This window comes from Pinus tabuliformis, chromosome 1_1 (genome assembly GCF_031772625.1).
Source record: "Pinus tabuliformis cultivar Carrire ecotype Pingquan chromosome 1_1, CPIR1, whole genome shotgun sequence".
Classification (NCBI taxonomy): domain Eukaryota; kingdom Viridiplantae; phylum Streptophyta; class Pinopsida; order Pinales; family Pinaceae; genus Pinus; species Pinus tabuliformis.
Window position 1 is genome coordinate 466363275 of NC_142297.1, and position 22357 is coordinate 466385631.

At 42.3% G+C, this 22357-nt stretch overlaps 1 protein-coding gene across 1 annotated transcript in view; it reads left to right on the forward strand.

The window, feature by feature from the left end:
• Positions 1-9842: 9842 nt before the first annotated feature.
• LOC149213772 (uncharacterized) overlaps positions 9843-22357 on the forward strand; it is a 45042-nt gene continuing 32527 nt past the window's right edge. The window contains exons 1-2 of the mRNA XM_089389145.1: positions 9843-9975; positions 11308-11441. Of these exons, the coding sequence (XP_089245271.1) occupies positions 9843-9975; positions 11308-11441 (267 nt within the window). The remainder of the gene's footprint in view (positions 9976-11307; positions 11442-22357) is intronic.

Genomic DNA, 22357 nt, shown 5'->3' on the forward strand with positions numbered 1-22357 from the left:
TGGTGATACTAAGTGTGAATATAAGTGATTGATCATGCATGCAAACATTGGATGAAATATTCGGAAATTATAAAAACATGCATGTGGGTGAAACGAGTCGCCGAATAGGTGATTGTTCGTGAAAAACAGTTTCATGCATGCGACAACAGTGAGATGGCAACAAAAAATGAAATAGTTCTAGTTCAAGCTAGTATGCATGTAAATGACAACAATGTTGTTGGGAAAAGTATCCATTCAGAACGCCCCTATCCCACTCTAAGGTGTGACAGTGCCTTAGCAACAAACAAGGAAAACTATTTTTGTATTCTTCTTTATGAAATGTAAACGAAGAGGAAGGATGTAACTAACCTGTGTCTTTCGCTAGTTTGTTGATCCACTCGCTCCCCTCTTTGTTCGTTTCCTGCTGCCCGCTCCCTCACTAGTCTAGCTTCACCAAGTTCCTGCAAAATCACAGAAGAGGAAAACTACAAAAAGACATAGATTTACATTCATAACTAGTTTAGGATCAGATTTAAACTAAACATGCAAATATAACAAAGCATCATTGATATACAAGCATATAGGAGAAACTCAAATAGTTTTATTGATATGATAAGAAAGTCCAAGAGGAGATACAACCAAGTGATTCCCGATCCAGCATCTACCTCCCAGCAAAGAAATCCCTTCCTCTCCTCCAACAAAGCATAAATCACCCAATGTACTAATCTTAATCTCAAACCAACAGCAATTCTCTGCAAAGTACAAAATTCCAGCCTCTGGATCTCTGGGACGAGGGATCCATATATAGATGTAAGCAGAGAGGATGAGTCAGCTTATGTTTTGACTTGTGGCTTCTCTCTTTCAGTTCTTGCTTCCACTTGGAGGCTGAGAGCCTCTTACTCATCACTGGTCGAATTCATTGAGGCAAGTGTCATTGGAGAAGATTCTGGAATCTTCCAGTGTCTGTACACCTCGCGGAATGACACTGCCATTTGGCATTTCTCGCTCAGCGCACCCTGGTAGTGCATTTAGGTGCGTTGCAATGCACCTAGCTAGTGTATTGGGGTGCATTGCAACGCAGGCAGCTAGTAGAGCATCTGAATTGATCCTGATTTGACTAGTTCTGAGTGGTTTTTGGTGGAGAACTTCTGGGAGAAGCTGTCATTGGTTGACCTTGTTTCTTTAGGGGCAGGAACAACACTTTTAGGGACTTTGGATCCCTTGGATTATGGACATTTCATGCTCAAAGCTGTAAGGCACAAAAATGTCTATAACAGTTGCCCCCTAAAGTATGAGGCCGTTTATCGGGTGAAATGCTTTATTAGGAGGATCCGAAGTTCTTCCAATGCTGGGAGGAGACTTGTAATAAGATACAGTACGATACATTATTTTTCATACTGTTTTCATGATCTAGCTGAGGCAGGCATTCCCATGCTCAGCTTTATAAATTCATTTTTATGTACATAGGATAGACAATCGTTTGATGGTAGACTAATGATCTTGATGAAATCACCATCCTTTTGGTAGGATGATTATCTGTGCTACAATGTTGTACATGTCAATGTCTTTATTTTTCCTGAATATATATCACAGCCCAGATGGATGAAACTAGATCCGGGGTCTTCAATCTCGTCCGATCTTCACTCTAAGTACAAGTCGATCCATGTGAGAAATGTTCTGAAGTCGAACATGGAAAGACATCGCTTGATTACCAGTCAATGATGTAAACTGTTAACAAGCGCGAGAGGAATCACCGATAATGATAATGACCCTCAAGGTACTGCAGTACAATTCACGTGGTGTGAATAAAGGACTTGGCGTCGAACACCACGCAAAATCTTTCGGTCGAAGGTCATTGATGTATACCTGTCGCCGGAAGTGAGAAACTTGCCATTGAGGCATGCAAGCTTCAAAGTACTGAAGGGGGTGTTCCTAGATCAACTTCTTGGATAATGAGCTGATGTCGACAAGAAGCGATCCGTCAAAGGAGGGCCTTGATGTATCCCACATCAATGACACGGAACGAAGCAAATGATTTTGATGGAGGTGAAAATGATCTGATGATATATGGTTCAGGGTGGTTGTCATGAAAGAATGAAGTATAATGTATGGTAGTGGATGGGACACGGGTGACTTCTCTGGATGACTTCTCTTGAGCATATCGGCGACACTTATATGATGGATTGGTAGCATTTACCCCAAAGGTGGATGGTATGGCGAGACCATGGTGATGTGACCGGTGAATGAAACAACCCAACCCGACTTAGGCACGGAGTGGAAGTGTCATGTTCAAGAGCGACTTGCTACCAATAAAAGTTCTTTGAGTTTCTTCCCAATTTTCCCCAGTCATTGCTGACTAGTACCTCTTTATTTTTGTCAAGCTTGAGGAGGATAACATATGCTTGTTCTATAATTTTCCCTTCGGGCAAACCCATCGCTATGTTTTAACAAGCCTAGCGATAGTGAAACTCGTTCTCGTCTAAAGACAAGTTTGTCGCTATTAATCTTTTTAACGAGTCTAATGACAAAGATAACTCGGTCCTTTTCACTTTTAGAGAGTCTGAAAAGGTACGTAAAGGTAACTCCAGAAGTCCTTTTTCGTCATCTAATCCCTTAAGTCCGAAAAAGTATAAAACAATACAGAAGGGATGAATTTTCGATAGTTTTAAAGAGCCAAACAAAACAAGCGCTCGATCTTTTTGTGCAATAATCCCTCAGGTCCAAAAAGATTAAAATCTAGAGGAGGGATAGCACTTCCAGTCGCTTTAACGAGCTGGAAGGCCAAAACTCGGCAATCTTTTCATATTTTACGAGTCAGATGAAAAGAGCTTAAAGAAGACTCGTATTTTGAGGAACGAGTGATAAAACGGGTAGCAGCTGATTCCAGGTAAGGGTTGGAATTTTCCAATCACGGCAGTGTCACAAGGATGGCTAGTGAAATCACTTTTCGCAGTTGTTCCTCAAAATGGGTAAACAATCAAATGGAGGTGAATGATCGGCCAATGGAAAAGTGGAGGTGACGGTGCAAACACGACCAAGGCTTTAATGGCTGATAATGTTACATTCACGGTGGTTATTTACCGGAGGATAGTTCATTTTTTAATGAGCTTAAACGCAGATTGAAACACTTGCTCGATCTTATGTTTATTTTTTAACGAGCATGAACTATGTGCTAAAACTGCTCGATCTTATGTTTATTTTTTAACGAGCATGAACTATGTGCTAAAACTGCTCGATTAATCCAGTCGTATGATAAGAATGTCTCATTGAAGATGCCATTTTTTATGGAGCTTGCACCTTTCAAAGCTTTGCCCCGCATCCTTTCGTTATGCAAGTTCGGAAACGACTAATCCTACGAGTTTAAAGGGTTAGAGGTCCTAAAAAATTAAAAAATAAATAGCCACCCCTTGCTTGCACTCCAAAAGGTTTGCATGCCCCCAGGTATAAAACAGAGTTTCGAGGTCTCCCTCTATTCGAGCTGACAAAACATTTGTTTTATCAGGAAGGGTCACCCTTTATTCGAGCTGACAAAACATTTGTTTTATCAGGAAGGGTACTACCTCTTACAGGTTACCCAAAGATTGTTCTATTCGCACAGCAAACAAAACATTTCTTTGGCGATGTCTACCGAGATAGACAAAGGTGATTGACAACGAGCGCCAAACACATAACTTTGACAGAAGAATCTTATTCTAGAACAACCCCTCTTCCAATCACGGACGGGGTACGGACTAGTCATATTCTCCCGCAGAAACCTACCCTATACCTAAAGTTTTCCTGCCGAAGCAGACCAGGACGCATGCCCCCTAGGTTCCAGTCATATCCCTCCGAATTACCCGCGCTCATCGGGAGGACGGACCGTGGGTTGAGACATTTCTTGTGTGAAGAGACCATTTAGGGATGGTATATGACTATTTGCGATGCGTGATCCGGGAAATGAAAGCTGGTCCATGAGCTTGACCACTCTTCCTTCGTGCGGAAAACACATTACTCTAAAGAGTGAGGAGACGATGGCTCCCATGCAATAAATATAGTCTCATCCAAGGAGTAGGTTATAATCCTAGGGTCCTTGAACGACCATCACGTTCATTTGAACGGTCTTCCCTTTCAATGTGATAGGCACATTGGGGAGGATCCCTAAAGGTCGACTGGTTCCTTTATCAAAGCCTGTCAGATTTCTCATTTCAGGCAAAAGCGATGGCGAACCAAGCGCTTTCCAAGAAATAGAGGAAAGGATACTCACAGATGCCCCCTCATCAATGATGGTGCCAGCCATGACCATTCTGTATATTTGAACGATAATTCGAAATGGTATGCTTGCTGGCAAACGGGGTCTGCCTAGTTGGTTCCAGTCGAAGGATACAACTAGGTTGCTTGGTGGTGGGACCGAGTAGACGGCCGGGTATCGCTCTGACGAACTTCCTTCCTGCGATAAAGGAATGGGTGGATTGCCCCCGTGTTCGTCGGAGTCTGTGTTGATGAAGAGAATTTGGATGGTGTCATCTTTATCCTCTTCAGTGACTGTATCATTCGAAGACAAAACCTCTGAAGGCAAGACCAGGTCAACTACCGCCTCGACCTTTTGACTTTCGTCTGGTATGGATTCAGTCGGTTTATCCTTAATGATAGATGCTTCAGCTGACCACTTGAGCGGGCCAGCTGGATTCTCAACTAACGAAGGACTCGGCAAGAGTTTTTTATATCCAGGAGGGAGTCGTAACGGTGAAACCAGACGATCATCCAGAACTCTTTTGGCCTCGTCTAAGAAGGGACAACGGTGGAGGGCATGGTTGCCTTCGCACAGTCTACAGGGAGGTCTAGCCCTCCCTTTTTGTCCTAGGACTTCACTTTCTCTAGTTGACGGTGTACTTTCAACATGGCTATCAAAGGTTGACGACACTGGATTGTGCAAACGGGGAGACAAGTCCCTTAGTATCCGAGGGATGCAAGGACAATCCCTGTGAAAGTGGTCTCCCTTGCAAATGACACATGGCGATTTAGGCCTGGTCAGTGTTGTGTGTGGATTTTCATTAGACGATACTTGTTTTCCCTTATTTGCCTTTGGCTCCTTCTGCTTTTTCTCTTTCTTCTTCTTTTCCTTTTTCTCCTTAGGAACTTGGTTTTTAGCTTTACTAGTCCCGTCATGCGAAGAGGAAGGAAGAGAAGAAGAATTAGAGGAAGTAGAAGGTTGGTGGGAAATTCTGGACTCGTCTAATTGCTGATTCGACTGTTCAGGAATAGTGGTGTTCTGAACGACATTGGTTAAGAAGAACCAGACTAGCAAGCCAATTGTCAGTCCTCGAAGCGACAATGTGGCCATATGGGGCGCACCAACATCTCCCCAAGAGGAGAAGGGACTAGGATTTCAACCAAGGGGAATTCCTTGGTTGGTAGGCTCCATTTTCTCAACCTAAAGATCAACGTAGGAAAAAGGGTATGAATATTCCGTTTAAAATAAATTTTAACGACCCTTGGACACAACTTGCTTTTTCAATTTTAAAGAGTCGAGAAAAAGCAAAAGATGACTCTAGTCTCCTTCGATTTTTAATGAGCCTGAAGTGACAAGTGCTCAGATGGACCTTTTCCGTTAAGGAGTCTGAAAAGGAATGAAAGGGACTGCTCTGGAGTTCTAGATAGAGGGTGTGCCAAACCAATCGCAAAACCACAGAATACTTTTTAGGGTACGGGCGGTCAATCTTCCCGAATGCTGTGTTCAGTGCATTGCGATTAGTAGGGCGGCTGACACAGCTTCCTATGGATAAAGGTTTTATGCCTATAGGGGTCTCCCAATATATACTCGATGGTACGTGGGAGCACAATCCGTACTGGCACTTATCGTCTCTCAGGAGGAATCACCCAACCATCAGTGAGGCAACAGTTACCAGGTTTTACGACGCCGGAACACGTCTCTAGCCTAGACCTCTATGTTGTGCGTTAAGTTACAAAGCGTTGTTAAGTTCATTCAATTTATTTTAGGTTGATCTTTCTTAGAAGTTTTCCTTTTTGGATCACCACAAGATGTAGACACAATTCCTAAATGCAGTCTAAAGATGATAAGCAAGCTTTTATATCTTTTCAACAATGAAAATCCTAGCTACAAGGGGAAAAGAAAGACACAATCTTTTCTCAAAGAGCATAGAGAACACTGTAAATGCACTTTTCCTAAATCAATCCATACAAACTGTCAAAATTCAAATGCACATATGCATGTATTTTTTTTCACTTTCTTAATATTGATGCCTAAAAAGAAAGCTGTTGTACAAATTTGAATTCGATTTCAAGTGAAAAACACAAACAAGCTTCTTTCGAAATCAAAAAAGACGATTACGACACTTTATGATTTTGAAGTAAACACTTGTTTCGACACTAGAAATGCATAAATTCAAACCAAAAGACAAAAGTAAAAGCGTAATCAACTGTCAACAGCAAACAAACTTACTCCTAAGATCAAAACGACACTTACGACAGGTCTAGATCTAAGGGCGACAGTATGACTAGTTTACTTTTGTAATGGGAAACTGCAAATGATGTAACAAATACACAAAAACAAATACAGTTTATTTTATAAAACTGAGGCAGAATTAAGGCAAAGAAAAGGGGTTTTTAGATAGGTACACTCACTGATAATAGGCTGCAAAAATCAGAGATAAAACTGAACAAAAAGAAGCAAAGAACCACAGCTGCACAGGGCACAGTTTGATCAGCGCACCTGTTTCACAGAGAAACTGAATTGCATCACAGGTAGACCTCTCGGTACCTGCGTTGAAATGCAGAGTCTCTTCACAGAGCCTGCGCTGAAGCAGAAACGAGAATTGTCTCTGGGTTCTGGGTCGCGGTTTGCAGTTTAATCTACGGTTTTTGGCCGAATAAAAGCTATCAATAAGGTACAATTAGAGGGATGATTTAAAGGAGGACTAAGAGCTATCACAAAGGGCTGTTAGAGCATTTGTGGATCAGCTATTCAAATCATAAACAGGCCCAGTGAATGGACTAGAGTAGCAGATCTCTGCTTTGCATTTGTAAATGGCAAATGCAGTTTGATTCGGCAGTCCTGAGTTTATGAGATGAACAACAATAGAAACAAAAATAAACTAACTAGATACGATCCCCAGCGGAGTCGCCAATTTGTTGTTGGGAAAAGTATCCATTCAGAACGCCCCTATCCCACTCTAAGGTGTGACAGTGCCTTAGCAACAAACAAGGAAAACTATTTTCGTATTCTTCTTTATGAAATGTAAACGAAGAGGAAGGATGTAACTAACCTGTGTCTTTCGCTAGTTTTGTTGATCCACTCGCTCCCCTCTTTGTTCGTTTCCCGCTGCCCGCTCCCTCACTGGTCCAGCTTCACCAAGTTCCTGCAAGATCACAGAAGAGGAAAACTACAAAAAGACATAGATTTACATTCATAACTAGTTTAGGATCATATTTAAACTAAACATGCAAATATAACAAAGCATCATTGATATACAAGCATATAGGAGAAACTCAAATAGTTTTATTGATATGATAAGAAAGTCCAAGAGGAGATACAACCAAGTGAGTCCCGATCTAGCATCTACCTCCCAGCAAAGGAATCCCTTCCTCTCCTCCAACAAAGCATAAATCACCCAATGTACTAATCTCAATCTCAAACCAACAGCAATTCTCTGCAAAGTACAAAATTCCAGCCTCTGGATCTCTGGGATGAGGGATCCATATATAGATGTAAGCAGAGAGGATGAGTCAGCTTATTTTTTGACTTGTGGCTTCTCTCTGTCAGTTCTTGCTTCCACTTGGAGGCTGAGAGCCTCTTACTCATCACTGGTCGAATTCATTGAGGCAAGTGTCATTGGAGAAGATTCTGGAAGCTTCCAGTGTCTGTACACCTCGCGGAATGACACTGCCATTTAGCATTTCTCGCTCAGCGCACCCTAGTAGTGCATTTAGGTGTGTTGCAATGCACCTAGCTAGTGTACTGGGGTGCATTGCAACGCAGGCAGCTAGTAGAGCATCTGAATTGATCCTGATTTGACTAGTTTTGAGTGGTTTTTGGTGGAGAACTTTTGGGAGAAGCTGTCATTGGTTGACCTTGTTTCTTTAGGGGCAGGAACAACACTTTTATGGACTTTGGATCCCTTGGATTATGGACATTTCATGCTCAAAACTGTAAGGCACAAAAATGTCTATAACAAACAAGCATTCAAAGAAATCAAGCAAACATCACTCACATAAGAGAAAACACAAAAACTGACACAAATGCTGAAAAAGACAAGATGAGCCAACTTACCCGTGAATAGTTGAGCCAAATGTGTCGAAGAGTCCTGGATGTGCTCTAGGATGTCAGAGATCCAAGATTGATGTGAATGAGTGAGATCTGAAGCATCGAATAAATAAGTTTGAGGGTTATGACATGCATGCCACAAATCTAGGAAAATCCAACACGTGGAGGAAAGATTGTAAAACAATCTTTGCATGTAACCTCTAGCTGCTCAAAAAAGCTCCCTGAATCACGGGATGTGTTGAGTGGAACTGGTCAGCCCAACTACACATGCAAGAGCCCGCTCAGCTACTAGGAGGAAATGTGCATTTCCAGAAGGGAGTTGGGCTAGTTTCCCAAGAGATTTGTGCAATTTCTAGGCAAAGTAGCTAACTGCTACCCAGGATTGCGCAATTCCTAGGTTGAGCAGCCCTACTAGGAGAAATTGCGCAATTTTTTGGATGAAGCTTGACTGGCAGATTTGCGTAATTTTGGAGTCCAATAGGCTGCTAGATAGAATTATGCAATACCTGGAGGGAAGGCTGGTTGTCGTCCAGAATTACACAATTTCTTGAGGGAGTTGCTCAGCTTGTAGCTAGACCAAGTCCGGGAGAATAGCCTGTGAGGGGAGTTCAACAAGCTCTGGTGCACAAGTTGTCTTTCTGCAAGAAAATCACTGAAGCTTGTGTACTTGATGAAGCAAGACATGCTGCTGTGAAAGGTTGGTAGGGAGGCTCCAAAACAAAGCTAAGGCAAAATTTTGTAGGGTGGTTTTAATCGCTACAACATAAACACAAAATCATTATTAACAAAGATGTCATATTTGATGAATCCTCATTCATGAATTCAAATGTAGATGGTGAAATGAAACAAGAAAAGTACCACAGATGAGGATACAAAAATTTCTCAGGAAACTGAGGAAATACTACAACAAATTCTACGAAGGTCTACATGAATTTGATATTTTCCTAAAAGCTATGATGATTTTGCTACATCTATTTTATTAATTGCTAATTATGGAGAACCTAGTTGTTATTAGGAAGCAATGGAAGTATATGATAGCGATAAATGAAAAGTAGCAATGAAAGAGGAAATGGATGCCTTACAAAGAAATAAGACATGGGATCTGGTGGAACTTCCTAAGGATAGGAAAGTTGTCAGTTGCAAGTGGGTTTACATATTAAATAAAGGAGCTAATGATATTGTTCATAAGTAAAAACCAAGATTGGTTGCAAAAGGATATTATCAAAAGGAAGGTATTGATTTCCATGAGATTTTTTCACCATTTGTTAAGATTGTTTCAGTTAGAGTTGTGTTAGCATTAGCTGCATTATATTATCTAGAATTAGAGAAACTAGATGTTAAAACAACATTCTTACATGGAGATTTGGATAAGGATATATATATGGAACAACCAGAAGGTTTTGCTCAAAATCTCAACAAGAAGTTTGTTTTCAAACTTAAGAAATCATTGTATGGCCTGAAGCAGTTTCCCAGGTAATGGTACAAGAAGTTTGATTCCTTCATGTTGAGCTACAATTTTACCAGAAGTGAGTATGATCATTGTGTTTACTTTCAAAACTTGGAAAATGGCATATTCATTACTTTGGTGTTAAATGTTGACGATATGCTTGTAGCAAGGAAAAGCGTGGTTGAGATCAACAGGTTAATGGCTCAGTTGGCTAGGACTTTCGAAATGAAGGATCTTGGAGCAGCAAAACAAATATTGGCCATGGAGATACACAGAGACAAGAAAAATGGTAAGTTGTGGTTATCACAACATAAGTACGTGGAGAAAATACTTTTGTGATTTGGTATGAATAATGTGAAACATGTTAAAATCCCTTTAGCTTTCCATTTCAATCTTTCTTCAGTTTGTGTCCTAGTAATGATGAAGAAAAGGAGTAAATTTCTCGTGTACCATATGTTAATGTAGTAGGATGCTTAAAGTATGTGATGGTTAGTACAAGGCCAAATATTTCACATGCAATTGGTGTTGTTAGTAGATACATGGAAAATTCAGGTAAAGAGCATTGGGAAACAGTGAAATGAGTGCTTCAGTATCTTAAAGGTACAAGTAATTATTGTATCACCTATAATGGTAGTAGTGATTCAGTCTGTGGTTATGTTGATTCAAATTTTGTAGGTGATTTGGACAAGAGTAAATCTGCTTCTCGATATGTTTTTACTCTTGCAAGTGGAACTGTTAGTTGGATGTCAAAGCTTTAGAAGATAGTTTCTTTATCCACTACTGAGGCAGAATACATAGTTTTCTCGCATGCTTGCAAAGAGGCAATTTGGTTAAAAGGTTTGTTAGGTGAGTTTGGAAGGGTGCAGGACAAGGTGAAAGTATTTTGTGATTGTCAAAGTGCTATTCATTTGGCAAGGAATCCAACTTATCATAGTAAGACAAAACATATACATGTTAAATATCATTTTGTAAGACATGTTATTGATGAAAGTGGAGCAGTGGCTCTAGAAAAAGTCCATACAAAGAAAAATTATGTAGACATGTTCACAAAACCCATTTTGTGAGAGAAGCTAAAATGGTGCCTAGCTTCTCTTGGCTTGCAAGGAAGGTGATGAATATTTTGGGCATGATATATCAGGTAAATTGTTGTCAAGGTGGAGATTGTTAGAAGTTGCCAACTATTTCCCTATATTTTTGGGATAATAGCTAAGATTGGTTCCTTTGGCTTAGTTTGTTTTTCCTAATCTAAGTTTTTTGAAAAAACATATAAAGGAACTTTTTTGTTTTATGTAAAAAGTTTCTTATGTAACTTCTTTAAAAGTTGTGGATGGATTTAGAAAAAATCTGATAGGTTTCTATTTATCCATGTAAGCCTATAGAGGCAATATGAAAAACATAAAACAAATGGAGAGTGGGTTGAATGGTGGGATAATGTATGCTTGTGATTTGGTTGTTGTAAATATCCCTTGAATAATAAGAATACTGATTATCATTGCCCCGTGGATGTTTCCCTCACAAGGAGGGTTTTACCACGTAAAACATTGTTTCAATATTTGTGTTTGATTATTCTGTTATCTTCTTTATTTGCTATTATTTTTTGCAATTTAAATTTTTTTTGCAGGTAATGATTTCACTGCTCAACTCAACAAGTGGTATCAGAGTTTCCAGGAAAAGTTTGTTTCAATGGAAAAGATGCAAAATGTGAAGTTTGAAATCGAAAAGTTCAATGGAAATAATAGCTTTGAGCTATGGAAGGTTAAGATGAAGGATATTCTTGTGTAGCAAGGAGTGGCAAAGGCATTGTTGGGTAGGGCAAATAAACCTCTGGGCATGGATAATGACGACTAGGAGGACATGGATGCAAGATCCCTCAGTGTTATTCGTTTGTGCTTGGTAGATGATGTGTTGTTTAACATCATTGGAGAGAAAAAAATTATAGGCTTATGGACCAAGTTAGAAAGCCTTTATATGACGAAGTCCTTAACAAACATAATCTTATTGAAGCAGTAGTCATACAGTTTTGAAATGAAGGAAGGTACAAAGATATCTAATCATTTGAATTCTTTCAATAATCTTTTATTCTAGTTGTCTAGTATAGATGTAAATCTCAAAGGGGAAGACAAATAAATCACACTATTGTGTTCTCTGCCTGAGTCTTGGGATCATTTTGTAACCTCTATCAATTTTACTTCTATTGATACCATTGAATTTGATGCTATTGTGGGAGATTTATTGTCTAAGGAAACTCGACAAAAATCTAGCCTTGAAACCTCAACATCAGAAGCAAGGTGGAAAGAGGTCAATCAAAAAAAAAAAGATCAGAATTCGAGAGACACATCAAGATCAAAGTCAAGAGGCAAGAAGAGTAAGTTAAAGTGTTGGTACTGTAACAAATTAGGGAATCTTAAGAAGGATTGCTAGAAAAGAAAGGAACAAGCTACTAAAAAGGACTCTACAAAGGAAGCTAATTCAACTGAAACAAGCGCAGGTATTGTTGATGAGGTATTGTCCACTTCTATTGTTTCTCAATGTCATCGTAATTGGTTTCTAGATTCTGGTGCTTCCGATCATATGTGTCTTCAAAGGAATTGGTTCTCTTCATACCAATCTATTGATGATAGTGTGGTTTTCATGGGTAATGATGTTACATGAAAAAATGTTGGGATTGGTAGTATCAAGATTAAAATATATGATGGTACTTCTAGAATGTTAGGAAAGAAGCTCACAAAAAGATAGAAAATATAGATCAATGCCTTAGAATTTAGCCTCTTCGAGGGGGTAACCTCCTTTACATTACAAAAATGAAAAATTCTTGGATATACAAATGACAAGACCTCCTTTCTATATATAGGAGTCTAAGGGGTCATAATATAATCAAAGCCGGCATAACAATAATAATGTAAGGGCACAATAATAACAATATGGGGACTACATGAGCACAACAATATAATAAGGGGGTTATACTAATAACAATAAGGGGTTACACTAGTAGTATAGGGATCTTTTGTGGCCAGCAACAACCCCCCCCTCCTTCATTTAGTATCAAATCATGATACCGAATGAATGGGGACCCTTAGATAAAATTTTTAAGAAAAGCTAGACTTTCTTTTTTGAAGTTACAAATCATAATTTAGAAAAGGCATCTTAGATATTTTTCTATGGAAGACTGATCCAGGTGGATATTGGTGGCCACCTGCCAAGTCCACCTGGACCCCCACCATTGTCTTTCTCAGCATTTTCAGTTTCCTTAATTGTAGCACAACTTACTATTTTTAGTACTTTTTCGGGTCCTGAACTTCCGGAACCGTTTTGAGGCCCTAAACGACGTTTTTTTTTGGATTCTGGGGCAACATGGGTCCATGGACCGATGTTGCCTCCCAAAGTGGTAGTACTCGGATAGATCTTTCTAACGAGCTATCGTACGCGTCAAACAGAGATCGTATGCCAAAGTTACGACCCCGGGAAATTGATGTACCAATTTACCCAAACGGGGCCCACAATTTGGCGTTTCATCTTCTAGGGCTAGGTTTCGGGATGTGAAGGGTTTTCCATTGTTTCTCAACAATAAATAGGCCTTCGAGCCTCATTGTAATACAGTTTTAGAGCAGTTCAGAGGCATGTAGGCGCACATCTCTTCTCAGAGATAAGCTACCATCACCCTAGCTAGGTTATTTCTATTTCTAAGCATATTTCAGTATTCCGATTAATGAAATGAAGTATTATTTCCACTGCATCTCTGTTTTTATGGTTATCGCATCTCTGTATTTATGGTTATCTCTGTAATCTATTGCGTTCCTGTCTAAATCTGGATCAGTGGTATCAGAGCGGTCTGCTTTTCCTCTGTTTTTCTTTGCATGTCCCCAACAAGGTCGGGATATAAGGAGTTAGGGCTTGAACTGGTTGAACCTTTGCAAGACCAGCCTCGCAAATTCCGACGGCCTCCCATGGCGGACGAGAAGAAAGACGAGGGGGCAGGAGATCCCATCAAAATCTTGCTCGAAGAAGCCCTCGAGCGACAACGGAACGCGATGATGGACAGCTTTGCCCAGATCCTTCAGCGGCTACACAGAAGCAACACATCGGCTTCCAGCAGCTACTCTGGAAACGCCACACCCTTTAAGGTACAAGTTAATTTTGAAATCCCCATATTCGAGGGTCAGATAGACGCAGATGCCGTAGATAAATGGTTAAATCTGCTAGAGGGTTATTTGTCTGTTCATGAATTTTCGAGTCGGGAAAAGATTGTTTTTGCTCTTCTCAAAGCAGGCCCCCACGTCAAGGACTGGTGGGAAATCTACTGCGAGCAGAAGGATGAAAGTACTGGCTCACTATTTTCAGCCGCACCCACCTGGGATTCGTTCCGGGATGCCATCAAGGAGCAGTACTACCCTGTCAGAAGCTATGAGGATGAATACATAAAGTGGACCATGTTGCGGCAGGGAAGGGACCAAGACGTGCCGGAGTTCACCAATCTTTTCCATACCCTTCGCACAAAGTTGGGTATCAAGGATTCGGAGCAACATTTGATACTCAAATACCGTGGCTACCTGCACAAGTACATCCAGGAAGAAATACAATTCCTAAACATCCCCTCGCTCGGTGCAGCATACCGATATGCCGTCAAGGTCGAGCAGAAGTTTAAACAAAAGAAGCGAGACCTTGGATCTGCGAATCCAAAGCAGGGGAAAGGTGCCCCTAAACCACAGAACAAAGGACAAAGCCAAGGCGGGACAGCCCAAGACAACCAGCCAAAGCCGCAAGCAAAGAACGGCGCCGCGAAGCCGAGAAAGGACACTGGAAAATGGTGCGAGTTCCATAAGAGCTCCACTCACAACACAAGTGAGTGTCGGGCCAAGCAGTCACTGGTGGCTGAGCTAAAGGTATCAGAATCAGATGCATGTTCCGACTTTGAGTTAGAACCCGATAAGGGGTATGAAAAAGGGAAGCAGATCATTGATGCGGATCCCAGTGCCACTGTTGCTACGGCAAAGATCCAGAAAAATGAACCCGAAGATCCAGAGGAGGAGGAGCGTCTCTTCCACTCCCAGATGTGGGTAAAGGGCTCCCCGATACAGTTCATTGTTGATAGCGGGAGTCAAAAGAACCTCATTTCGGCAGAGGTCGTGAAGCGGTTGGGCTTACCGACCACAGCACATCCACAACCATACACCATTGGGTGGCTTCACCAAGGACGGGATCTTCGCGTGAGCCAGCAGTGTTGCCTTCCATACAACATCAAGCCCTTCACGGATGAGGTATTGTGTGACATTTCTCCCCTTGAAGTTTGTGATGTATTACTAGGGCAACCATACTTGTGGAAGTGACATGCTGTGTATGAATCAAGGCCCCGTGCTGTTATTATTACATTGGGAAATAAGTTGTTCAGGATACCAGAGGTAGCACCACCTGCCGCCATCTCTTTGATTACTGCAAAACAATGCAGTAAGATCATTTCCAAAACTAGGAAAATTGTTTTCCTGATGATACGCCCTCAAGGAAAGAAGAAGACAGTGGTCGCGGCCTCCAAACGGGGTCCCTATGCACGACAACTACAGATGGACAAGGTTGTGAAGGATTACGAGGACATCTTCACCTCACCGGCAGGGGTTCCTCTGCACTGTCAAGTCAAGTACCCCACTTATGATAAAGATATGTATTCCATTGTACAGGCCTGCCGACAATGGAAGCATTACATTTTGGGGGAGGAAACGGTCATCCACACAGACCACCGGCCTCTGCAATTCATACAGACCCAAGGGAAATTGCAGAATGATCACCATCAGAAGTGGTCTACATACCTGCAATAGTTTCACTTGAATATCAAGTATAAAAAGGGCATCACCAATAATGTTGCAGATTGCCTCAGTCAGCCACCGATCATGGTGCTAACCACCGTGCTCAACTCTTGTGGGCACGAGACTGCTGATTGGCCACTTCTCTACAAAAGCGACCCGGAATTCGGCCACACATACCAAACACTCTTGGAGGGTCGACATGTTGCAGATTTTCACCTCCAGGACGCCCTATTATGCCACCTCGGTCACCTTTGTGTTCCTTCAAGAGAGCGTGCCAAGATGATTTGGGAAGCACACTACAGTCGAGCTGCTGGGCATTTCAGGGTCGAGAAAAGAGTGGCAGTACTGCAAAGTTATTTCTATTGGCCGAATCTTCGACAGGATGTTGGGAAGTACATCCGATCATGTACTGCCTATGCCATTGCCAAACCGACCATTAAGAAGCACGGCCTCTATACCCCGTTGCCTACCCCTAGTCGACCTTGGGAATCCATCTCCATGGATTACATGTCAGGTCTTCCTTCAACTAAGCATGGAAATGACTGTGTTTTTGTGGTCGTCGACAGGTTCTCGAAGATGGCCATTATGATGGCCTGCAAGAAGAATATCACAGCAGAAGCCACTGCTAAACTCTTCTTTGAACGAGTGTGGGTGCACTTTGGGATCCCACAGTCTATCATCTCAGATCGGGATAGTCGGTTTCTCAGCACATTTTGGTCCAGTCTCTGGTCAATGCTGGACACCAAACTCACGAAGTCCACAGCCTTCCATCCTCAAACTGATGGCCAGACAGAGGTTGTCAACAGGATGATTGTGCACATTCTGCGCATGTATAACTCAAAGCATCCACGCACATGGGACGAGAGCCTCCCCTATGTTCAGCACAGCTATAACCGAGCTCTTCACAGCTCCACTGGCCATAGCCCTTTTCAGGTGGGTTTGGGATTCCAGCCACTATGCCCCATTGATGTGGCCATGCCCCTTGCAACTACTCACATGAATTCAGCTCATGTCCAGTCCGAAACAGATAAGGCCAGCAGCTTCATTGAGCGCATCCAACATATTCGCCAGCAGGTCCATGACATTCTTGAGAAATCAAATGCCAAGTAAAAGCAGCGACATGATCAACACCGGGTGCCACACAAGTTTCAGGTGGGCGAAAAAGTCTGGTTGCATTTGCAAACGGAACGCCTTACTGGAGCCTATCGGAAATTGAGACCACTCCGATATGGTCCTTACACCATTACTAAGGCTATGGGAGACAATGCATTTGAGCTCAGAATTCCCCCATTCCTTGGCCTGCACCCAGTGTTCAATGTGGACCACCTTCGGCCATACTTTCCACCATTGCTAGACACATCCGACATTGCAGAACAGCTCAAACCCACAGAATTAAATCCAGATTGCATGGAACAAGCTGCAACTGATCGGATCATGGACACACAGATCAACAACACTCGCCAACAGAATATCCAACTATATCGAGTTGTCAAAGCAGGCCAACTCCTTCAGCAGGGAAAGTGGCTCACCAGGGAACAAGTTCAGCAGAAGTTTCCTCATCTCATGGAGGAGCTCAACGCAATGGGGACCATTGCTTCCTAAGGGGGGAGGAATGATCCAGGTGGATATTGGTGGCCACCTGCCAAGTCCACCTGGACCCCCACCATTGTCTTTCTCAACATTTTCAGTTTCCTTAATTGTAGCACAACTTACTATTTTTAGCAGTTTTTCGGGTCCTGTTATAGACATTTTTGTGCCTCGCAGCATGGAGCATGAAATGTCAATAATTACAGGGATCCTCAGTCCCTAAACATGTTGTTCTTACCCCTAGAAGAACAAGGTCAGCAAACCACAGCACTTCCCATCAGTTCTCCACCTGAAAACACTCAAAAACAGGCTATTTTTGGATCATGTCAGCTGCTCCACTGAGCATCTGCGCTGAATGTCAACTGCTCCTCCTTGTACCTGCACTGAAAGTCAAAACCAATGAAGGCTACCTGCGCTGGGCGAGATTGGCCAAGTGGCACAGTCATTCTGCAAGGTGTCAACTGCCCAGGAAGCTTCCAAACTGACACTTGGTTCAAGGAATTCGCCCTATGATGAGTAACAGGTACTTGATCTCCATGTGGAAGCAAGGATCTCCAAGTGGACTCAAGAACTGAAGTTTAACTGAAGAGGGAGAGGACACAAGGCAGCTTTAGGTCAGTCTCAAGCTGACTCATCCTTTCTCCAAATCTCCTATATATAGAGCTCTTCTATGAGGTCTAAGAAGGCTGGAATTTTGTGCAAAGCAAGGAAGTGCTGTTGGTTTACAGTTAGAGCTATTGGGTGATTGCTTTTATAGAGGGGAAGAGGAGATTTCTTGCTGCTGGGGAGGTGCTACTGGATTGGAGCCATTTATGGTTGTAACCTTCTCAGAACCTTTTTCTTCTATCAATAAAGCTTTGATGTTCTCCTATGTACTTGTATTGCAATGATGTATTGTTTTTATCTGTATATTTGATTCATCCTAATCCATGCATCAGTTATGAGTACATGTTTCTTGTAGTTTCCCTCTCTTGTTTTTGCAGGATCTTTGTGTAGCTGGGCCGGCAAAGGGAGCAAGGAGCTGGGAACAAGAGGCAAAGAGAGGAGGCAGGATCGACAAAAGCGAAAGACATCGGTTGGTCAATCTTTTCTTCCTTCTCTGTACTTTCATAAAGGAAAAATATCAAAGCTTTACTTTCAGTTGTTGCTAAGGAACTATCACCCTTAGAGTAGGGATAGGGTCATTCCGAGTCGGATACTTTTCCCCACAACAAACTGGCGACTCCGCTGGGGACCTAGTATCTTGTTGGTTTATTGTGTTTCTTGCTATTCATCTCATAAACAAGGAGAGCACCAAATCGAACTGCAATTGAGTCCTTCAATTGCAAAGTAGAAGGCAGCTGCTCTGGCTCAGTTTCTGAGCAAGTTTATGATTTGAAGAGCTGATCCACAAGGACTCTTGTGCTCTTTGTGATAGCTTTTCATCCTCTTGATCATCCCTTAGCTTGTACTTGACCTATAGCTTTTTATTTCAGCAAAAACAGTGAATTTTTGAGCTTTTTATGACCCGGAAACCCTTGTAAACGCAACTCTCGTGTCTCAGTGCAGGCTGTCCAAAGGCAGTCTGCATTTCAGCGTAGGTACTCCCTTCGGGAACTGCGCTGAGAGTCAGTTTGACAGACCAGAGCCTACGCTGGACCAGTTAGCCAGTGTCTTGCTGAGGTTTCCTACTGAGTCTTGGCCCTGTTTTCACTGTTATTTTGCTACTGATTGCTTGTCATTTGTACTTGCTGTAAACCAACTTTCCTTGACATTATTCCGCCTCAGTTGTGTGATGAAAATGTGATTGTTCTTTCAGTATTTCTTGTTTCAGTTACAGTTTCCCATTGTGAAAAGCAAACCAGTATAGCTGTGGCCTCTTAGATCCTGAACTGTAAAAGTGTCGTCGTGATCTTAAGAGCTAGTTTTATTACTGTTCATGGTTGTTTGAGTTTGTTTGTTTTTCATTTTGTGGTTTGAATCTATACATTTCCAGTGTCTAAACAAGTCGATCTTAAGGTGTCTTTTGATTTTGGACAAGCTTGTTTACTTTCGCTTGAAATTAGATTCAAAGTTATACAACAGTTTCCTTTTTGTCTTACATCAACATTAAGGATAAAGAAAAGAAATATCTGCATTGTGCATGTGCATTATTGACAGTTTGCATGTTGATTTAGGAAAAAGTGCATTTAGTGTGTGTTCTATGATCTATGTGAAAAGTTGATGTCTTTCTTTTCCCTCAGTAGATTAAGGTTTTCAAAGTTGAAAGATTGAAAAGTTTTGCTTCTCATCTTAGATTGCATTTAGGAAGTTGTATATATACATCTCGTGGTGATCCTTAAAGGCAAACTGCTAAGCAAGATCAACATTAAAATGAATTGAATTTACATAACAACGCATTGAAACATAACGCAAACACATAGAGGTCTAAGCTAGAGACGTGTTCCGGCGTCGTTAAACGTGATATCTTAGCGTTGAGTGGTTGGGTGATTCCTCCACGGTGAAGCGATAAGTATCAATACGGACTTGTGCTCCCGCGTACCGTCGAGTATATTGGGAGACCCCTATAGGAATAAAGCCTTTATCCTTAGGAAACCGTGTCGGCCGCTCTACTGATCGCGATGCAGTGAACACAGCATTCACGAAGATCGACCACCCGTACCGTAAAACGTATTCTGTGGTTTCGCGAAAGGTTTGGCACACCCTCTGCCTAGATCTCCAGAGCAGTTTCTTTTGGCCTTTTTCAAACTCTATAACTGAAAAAGTCCAACCGAGCATTTGTCACTTCGGGCTCGTTAATACATCGAAGGCGACTAGAGTCATCTTTAGCTTTTTCTCGACTCTTAAAACATGAAAAAGCAAAGTTGTGTCTAATAAAGCGTCGTTATAAAATTCATTTTAAACGGAACATAATCACCTCTTATTCCCGCGTTGATCTGTAAGTTGAGAACATGGAACGCCCCAACCAAGGAAGTCCACAAGATGGAAGTCCTAGTCCTTTCTCCTCTTGGGGAGAAGTTGGTGCGCCCCATATGGCCACATTGTCGCTTCCAGGACTGACAATAGGCCTGCCAGTTTGGCTGTTCTCAACCAATGTAGTTCAGGCCACCATGGTTCCTGATCAATCGAGTCAACAGTTAGATCAGTCTAGAGCTGCCCACCAGCCTTCTACTTCCAAAAGTTCTTCCTCTGATCCTTCGTCTTCGCAAGGTAGAGCCGGCAAAAGTCAGCCTCCCAAGGAGAAGAAGAAGAAGGAAAAGAAGAAGAAAGAAAAGAAGAAGAAGGAGCCTAAGGCGACTGGGGGCAAGCAAAAGACATCTGACAAAAACCCACCCACTGCACAGACCGGGCCTAAATCGCCATGTGTCATATGTAGAGGAGACCATTTCCACAGAGATTGTCCCTGTATTCCCCGGATACTAAGGGACTGGTCCCCTCGTCTGCACAATTCAGGGGCATCAACCTCTGACAATCAGGTTGATTGCTTTCCATCAACCAGCGAAAGTGAAGGATCAAGACAAAAAGGGGGAGTAAGATTCCCCTGTAAGTTGTGTGAAGGCAGTCATGCCATCCACCGTTGTCCCTTCTTAGACGAAGCGAAGAGAGTTTTGGAAGATCGTCCGGTTTCACCGGTAAAACTTCCTCCTGGATACAAAAAACTCGTGCCAAGTCCTTCGTTGGTTGAAAATACAGCTGGCCCGCTCAAGTGGTCGGCTGAAGCGTCAGTCACTGAAAATGAACCTACTGAATCCAGACCGGACGAAAGTCCAAAGGTCGATACGGCAGTTGACCCGGTTCTACCTTCAGAAGTTTCATCTTCAAATGACACCGTCGCCGAAGAGTCATCTTCATGCGACACCCTCACTGAAGAGAATAAGGATGACACCATCCAGGTTCTTTTCATTAGCACCGACTCTGATGAGCGTCAGGGCAATGCGCCCATTCCTTTATCGCAGGAAGGAACATCATCAGGGTCATACCCGGCCGTATATTCGGTCCCACCACCAAGCAACTTGGTTGTATCCTTTGATTGGAATCAACTAGGCAGACCCCGGTTACCAGCCAGTATACCATTCAGAATCATTGTCCAGATCTATAGAATGATTATGGCTGGTACTATCATTGATGAAGGGGCGTCTGTGAGTATCCTTTCCTCTGTTGCTTGGAAAGCACTGGGTTCCCCGGCGCTTTTACCTGAGTTAAGAAATCTCTCAGGTTTTGATAAAGGAACCAGTCGACCATTAGGAATCCTCCCCAATGTGCCTGTTACATTGATAGGGAAGACCGTTAATTTGAACGTGATGGTCGTCCAAGGACCCTTGGATTATAACCTACTCCTTGGACGTGACTATATTTATTGCATGGGAGTGATAGTCTCCTCACTCTTTAGAGTAATGTGTTTTCCACACGAAGGAAGGATGGTCAAGCTCGTAGACCAACTTTCATTTCCGGGATCTCGCATCGCAAATAGTCAAATACCAATCCTAAATGGTCTGTTCACTCAAGATATGCCTCCGCCCCCAGTCCTCCTTCCCGATGAGTGCGAGTGATTCGGAAAGAAAGACTGAAACCCAGGGGGCATGCACCCTGGTCTGCTTCGGGCAGAAGAAACCCTGGGTATAAGGTAGAATTTCCGCAGAAGAATATGACTAGTCCGTACCCCGTCCGTGGATGGAAGAGGGGTTGTTCTGGAATAGTATTCTTTTGTTAAAGTTATGTGTTTGGCAAAAGAGTCATTCACCTTTGTCTAAAGAAGTGGGCAATGCCCAAGTAGGAATTCCCTTATTGCGACAAGCAGTAACCATCTTTGGGGAAAAGCAAGCCTCACCCATTAAAACAAATGTTTTGAAGGATAAGTAGGGGCAGCCTCCAAAGAAAGAGATTCTATTGTTGTGACATAGGGTAACCATCTTTGAGTAACCTAATGATAGACATCGCCAAAGAAAGAGATTGATTTGCGGCAGCAAATAGAACCATCTTTGGATAATAAGAAAGAGGCAAGCCTCCTTCAATAACACCAATGTTTTGTCTTTGAGAAGTGTTCTTCTCTTGTCACAAATAGCTGTTCGTTAAAAGTTGGGCCGACGGGAAGACTGAGTACCGCGTAAGACCCCTTAAAATAACGAGAAGACTAGTATCGTTAACATTAGATTGGCAAGATGACAAGTAACTGTGAACACCCAAAGAAAAGCAGAGGTAGGGGAGAAGAGGGGCAGCCTCGAAATTCTATCCTATACCTGGGGGCATGCAAACCTTTTGGAGTGTAAGCTAGGGGCGGTTATTTATCTGGTTTTAAGATTAACCGTTTTC